We start from the raw sequence: 6,682 nt of genomic DNA, 5'->3' as shown, positions 1-6,682 counted from the left end.
TTTGCATACGGTTAAAACTTGAATTTCTTTTGCTGTTTTCAAACAAGTATTATTTGTAATCTAGTGCGCGGGATTGGCTAGAATTCCCTAGTGCCCGATTCTACTTAATGCCAATTGTATCCTATTAGCGTACCACCACCAGGTCATGTAGCGAAAAATTTGAACCAAGGCGCCCCTCTTTATGTACTTCCTCGCTGCCATTGCTCCTTTTAAAGGGTGTGGAGGCCCCGATACCACACCCGGCCATCCTGCGCTAACGTTCATTCGCTCTACACAGTCCTTCCGATGATTCGAGTCAGTAGAGGTAAAGAAACGCACGTGATTGGGACAGGAGCGTATTCACAACTTTCAGATACTGTACCACTAAACCCAAGAAGTCAAAGCAAGACCTAACAATCACCCATGTAAATCCGCTCCAACCAATAGCTGGGGAGTCCTTTGCATCCATCATGCGGTTAGCACGCGAATGTTTTGTTTTGTATAGTTGTGAACTATAGAATATTCTAAGCGCACTTCAATTCACTCAGTGAAATCCAACAGCCGAATATCTCTTCTGCGAGACTCAACTTCGCTTCGTCGTCGCCATCCACCTCGTGTAATCGTAGATGCCTTCATCCTGGACGAGTTTCCAATTATAGGAGTTGAGGAAAAAATTTTGATGGGCTAAGCAGGAATCGAACCCTCGACCCTTTGGCCGACAAGTCGGGACTCTATGCCCATAGCCAAAGTGTCCTCTCTTAATTTCTTCCCTGTTATTACTCCTTTTATAGTTACGGAAATCCCAATCCCACATTTTTGTTATGAGGTTCTATGTTATCCCTAACAGCGGTTATCTATATACCCGGATTAGTACACTCCAGATACTTACAATGAGTTTCAAGGAAATCGAAGAATTCGTGCAGTTTGTGCTAAGTTTTCATAGTTAATAAATACCTTTCCTATTCGCGCTTGGTGATGGTATTATGGCTGTTGGTTATGGAAGGAGGAAACAAATAGAGAGAGAATAAATGGAAAAAGAAAGAAAGAAAAGATACGCTTCGTCCTGGGCCTTCTAGGGGACTTGTCAGTTAGGCTATTTAGAAGACCCGTGCCATGGTGGACGGTTAGACTCAGGTTAGAAGTTGTATATACAAAGGTGTCCTACGATAAGTGCCGTTTGATATAACTACTAAACGGTAGGTGATAGAACAAAAATGTAAGGAAACTTATCATCATTTTTTATATAAAATGTCACTGTGAAAAACAAAATTTTTACCTTCAATTTTTCAAGGTCATGTAATGTTTTCTAAATGGAGTGCTATATTTTTGTTTTGGTATTACGCAAGTACAGAAGAGTTCAGCATGTGTCTTTGAAATGACCTTGAGACAATCCAAAGTCGCAAGGGCGAAAATGCTTTAAAACGGACGAAAATCGATATTAGTAGGAGTCTCGGCGAGGACTAGCGAGAGAGGTTAATGTTAGTTCATCCCTCTGGTGGCGGAACGTGAAAGGTGCCGCAGCAACATCAAGCTTTTGAATAAGATTAAAGTGACAATTGTATACTATTGATGGGTCGACTTTTAGCCAAAGTTTTCAATACTGGTAGATGAGCGAGAAATAAATCGAGGCCGGCTCTGAAAGCGTTTCGACATGGTGGTGGACTAATGCCTTGGAATCTTTGCATCGACTGCTTAACTTTCTCAAAGCCAATTCGTAGTTGGGGTCAGAAATACTGAGAGATTATATGACGCGCACTGGTTTGGCCTTCAACGTGGAATTCAGATAGTGAAATGTTTGGATATTATATAGCGATTCATTATTGCAAATTATGGACTCGAACATGTTACGAAACTTTACCCGGCTATTGTAGTCGCGGTTGAAGCGGGGTAAAGAAATAGCAGATAATGTGGGTCTCGCTGACAAATCCATCGCGGCCAGAGAGGATGGAAAGCAAAGTTGGGTACAATATTATTTCAAACAATAAATAATGAATAATTATTTTATTTTAAATTGTGCGTCTAGTTATGAAAATAAAATAGCTTATTTATTGAAAATTGTTGCCTGCATCAAATGTTTATTTATTTTTAAAATAGTACTAATATTTTCATTCATTAAGAAACATTTGAATTACATATTTGAAATACAAGGTTTGTTGGAGTTATTCAAATAAAAATATTTTACTTGTCGAAATTTCGCTTTCTATTTAAAATATCATTTTACAATATCAGCTCTGGTAAAAAGGACGTAGTCGCGGTTCCCGATTGTAGAAGTCGTGAATTATTAATGTGATCGTTTACTTATCTAGCTGCAAGAAAATATTAAAATATTAGCTGCAAGTTAATACGAAAAAACGTGTTTTAAAAATGGTAGAGAAGAATCCAGAAACGAGCATTCGAAGAGTTTCGACGGCTGTATGTATCAGTGCTCCATTGATTTGTCGAACTTTTCATGAACAGTTAACTGTATCCTTGCCATCTTCAATGCGTGTAAACCCTAAACCCTTCCTACCATTCAAAAAGACTGGTATTTGGTCAATAGTTGCTGATAAAATGTACTGCAAACTCGAACTTCCTTCTTACCACACTCTTTACTGACCAGGCTGGATTTACCAGAAGCGGGATTGCAAATTTTCGTAACAGCCATGAGTGATCAGATGAAAATTCTCACACAGTACTTTAGGGTTATTCCCTATAATGGGAATTTTAGAAGATCGTCTTCTAGGACCAGTTTTTCTACCGAACAGAATGACAGGTGTCGTTTTAATTAATGGTTTACTCGAAGTCTTGAATGATGTCATCGGGAGAAATTGTGCATATGGTTTAACCCTTTCGCGACTAGCGCCGGTTATATCCGGCATCCACTAAATGCTTCACACTGGCTAGCGCCGGTTATATCCGGCATCCACTAAGCGTGTCGCATTGGCTCGCGTCTCAAAAACTCAAAGTGAAGATTTATTTTATAATACAGAACAACTTTAACAACATACACCCTTAAGTCCTCTGCTGTTCCAACGAAATCCTCTAAGATTTGAAAAAACGCGAGACACTCTTAATGCGTATGGTGTGCACTAATGGCACGACGACCCGTTCGTTAGTGGCGTACTGATGGCTAGTTCCGCCGTCGCGAAAGGGTTAAGGCGCCATATTTTTCGATTAATAAGAGACTGTTAAAAGTTGGTTAAAGACTGACTGCCGTCTTCAAATTTCCTTCAGTTTCTTAGTTTTCTCCCACCGAAACACTTATTATTTCAAAAAGAGGATAATTTTTTTTACCAATCGGAAGTCGGTGTACGAAACTGAAGGTAGCCTTCTCGAATTCGTAGGTCTGCCTATTTATGTCGCACATGGCGGTGAACTCAGATATTTCCAAGTACTTGAAACAAAGGTAATTCGCGAAGACCAACTCTAGAATAGGGGGAGCTCGTTAAGAACTTCGGTTGAGTGCTTGTCAAAGTTTGGATTCGTGATACCTCGATCGCTATAGAGAAACATAAAATTATACGGTTAAAGCAAGAACCTTTTTACCGATTGAATGTGAATAAACGGAACTGGCAGATCGCTTAAAAAGATCAAACTAATAAAAACAAACGAGTTATATCTGCGTTAACGAAGAACTTACAATTAGATTGGTACACAGAATGTCCCGCCAAAACCTGAATACCTAAATATTTCCTGTCTTTCTACTGATGCGAGAGAACATTTACAACGTAATTTGAATGGTTTGGGAGTAGGAATACGATGCAAGAGAAATTTTCTTTTCAATGTCACCAGTATTCTTTTCAGATAAACATTTTTGTTTTTAGTTGTACTTATTGCGTTGAATCATGTCTGAGTTACGACCTTAGAGTGACGTTAAACACCAAAAGTGTGAACAAATTCTAGAGCAGTGTTAGAATGTATTATGTATTAACTACTATTAACTACTTGTCTGTATTTGCATGTTGGTAACAACCAGCAGTTCATGCATTCGCCTCTTCCAATGATAATTTAATCTTGAAAATAAGATGACCTAAAGTTTTTATTGTTCACGTATTTGTTAAAACCATTTAAATGAAGAACAATTTGTAAACATCATTTAACATAGTAAGATCACGCATTTATTTACTTTTTTACTTTCAAGGTGTCTCCGGATGGTAATATGACGAGCTCCACGATAACGTTAAAACCGACGTTACTCGATCACGACAAGGTAATTACTTGTCGAGCGGAGAATCCCAAAGTTCAACGAGCCTTTATAGAAAACACATGGAAATTAAACGTTTTTTGTAAGTAAAGAATTTTTATATCTACCTTATATAGGGTAGTTTCTACGAATCTAAAATTTTTACAAAAATTCCCTTGCTAATTTACACTATTTATTGCATCGTATTTGCGCAAATAAGCAGGACTCGAGTGACGAAGTGTATGAGTAACGCACGTGCGTGGTATGTGGGTAAAAATGTGTTAGAATAATAACGGAGTACCCTAAGTTTACGATACTGTCGACACATCTGCTATTTTTGAGGACACGGATATTTTAGTTTCTTAGTATGTGTCGGCGTCGCGTTCTTCTGTGATGTTCAAAAGAACTCGCGGTCGCGACTGTTACCCGCCAAATTAATCCTGGATAACTAATTGGATATCTATTCTACTCGAACGTAGTAGAACGAGGTTGAGCGCAAATGACGAAGTCTCGATTTCGTTTGACTTTAATGATCGGCTCTGATCTGTCTCCTCGAACGGCGGGAGATGTATGTGTTGTTCGCACGAGAGAATTTTTGCGAATCCTCCTCGATCGGCGATTTTTTGTGGAGTCCGAGGTGACTCCCTCGCCAAGTGCAAGAAGACACGCTGATTGGTTTTTCACGAAAGTACAAATTACCAATCAACGTGCCCCTTGAGTGTCACCCACCCTTCCATTGCGCCCTTAGCGCGCTTTTCCTTGGAAGGAGTGGAGCCCTACCTGCGGGTGAGGACGCGGAAAAGTCGAAATTCTAAAGGCATTGTTCTGTAAGAAAGTACTTATTTTTTCGCGGAGCTACGAAGCGTCTTTGTTCTCAAAAATAACCTTCTTGTGCGAGCGTGCCATAAACCCGGTCAACGAAGACCCCACGCGTTCCGTACCTGCGCGACGGAACAGTATGCCATTCATTTTACAATCAGGAGAAACGACGGAAATTCAATTGGTTTTTTAAACGCTTGGCCTCTACCTGCTCAGTAGTAGCAAATAATGCATCGTAATCTTATTCCTCGGACCAAGGACTGACGAGTATAGTAAGTACGGACCACGATATATTCTTTGCATTGATGCGGTAATGACACTAATTTTATATAAAAATATTTCAGTAATCAACGTCGCCAAAGATCCAGTAAAGCACGGAGTAGTTTCAAAAGTGTCAAAAGTGAAGTGAGAAAATAACAATTTGGAAGTTTTCCTTTTTTTAATTTGATTATAATCGATGCAGTTGTTCGAACTTCAGTTTATTTTACATATTTCTTACATGAAATGTAATGGATCGTAATACATAGTTAAGTGACGGTGAAATACAAACAGTTAAATAATTGAAGCAAGAAAATTATTCCATTTTAAGAAATCGATGAAAATGTGGGAAAAGGAAAATTTCCAATCTAAAATAACATTTTGTGTAACAACTTCAAATTCTACTGCAGCAACAGGAACAATTACTGTTGAAGCTGGTAGTAACCCTTTGCGGTCGTATTTAGCTCAGACATGGTTGCTGAGCAGGTCGGAATTAATTTTCATTGAACGAACACTAATAATATAATGCAAGATTGTAAATGCAAAATTTATTCTTTTTTTAACTTTACGTATGTTTAACACAATAATATGTTTCATTTTATATAAAAATTATATTTTATATTTCTCCATCGTATGATATAAGTGCTTTTGGTGGCTGAGAGCAGACACGCGACCACAAAGGGTTAATAGCGTTGCGTACAGTGTACTTACATCATACGTATTTACGGTATGACCAGCACAAAAGACGGAAATTATCGATCTGCCATAGAGATTGATGAGTTAACGTATGCTCGTATATTGCATCAAGTCTGTATATATGCATGTGTATTCAATAAAGTGTTTGTGAAATGTAAAATAATGTCGCGATACTTGTGTGATCCATATGCAGCAACACCAATATGCGGAACGTATAATGACTTATTCAGAGGTACAAGCAACTACAAAGGAAGAAGTTATTTATGAAACCGTGGTTAACTGTGAAGCATAAAGAGGCTCACTTGCGGTTTTGGCAAGATCATATTCATTAGAGACAAAATGACAGAAGGTTATCTTTATTGACGAGGAACAGATTAATTCAGAACTACTATTTCCGTGATTTACAAACGGAACAATTGTTTTTCAGTGATTTGTGTGAGTTGTGTGCATAGCGTATGTTGTGTTTGTTATATTACAATACACAATGGGATACACGTTTGACGAACTTTCGTGGTGCCGCAAAATCGGTAATGTCGTTTGCAGTGCCTTCTTCTCTACTTCTTGTACAAGGTAAACTGCCGGCATGTGTCGTTGGTTTTGAGAAGCACTATACCCCCTGGTGTCTTAATGTGCCCTACATTCGTTAGTATAGGGCAAGACCGATCTCGAGGTTGCTCTATGTGAAATGGTCGCACAAACCGGAGCACGAAAAATAGAGCGTTTTTATTTTATTCCACAAAGACGGCAATTTCAGATGGTAGAACCTAA

At 38.7% G+C, this 6,682-nt stretch overlaps 1 protein-coding gene across 1 annotated transcript in view; it reads left to right on the top strand.

Annotated features, from left to right (window-relative positions):
• Positions 1-6,682, top strand: part of LOC108574625 (synaptogenesis protein syg-2-like) — a 135,725-nt gene that overhangs the window by 108,628 nt on the left and 20,415 nt on the right. Inside the window, exon 7 of the mRNA XM_017937249.1 lies at positions 4,100-4,244. Within this exon, the coding sequence (XP_017792738.1) occupies positions 4,100-4,244 (145 nt within the window). The remainder of the gene's footprint in view (positions 1-4,099; positions 4,245-6,682) is intronic.

The sequence above is a fragment of the Habropoda laboriosa genome, unplaced genomic scaffold (assembly GCF_001263275.1).
Source record: "Habropoda laboriosa isolate 0110345459 unplaced genomic scaffold, ASM126327v1 scaffold11, whole genome shotgun sequence".
Classification (NCBI taxonomy): domain Eukaryota; kingdom Metazoa; phylum Arthropoda; class Insecta; order Hymenoptera; family Apidae; genus Habropoda; species Habropoda laboriosa.
The sequence above is the reverse complement of the archived record's forward strand: the minus strand, read 5'-3'. Positions and strand labels throughout refer to the sequence as shown.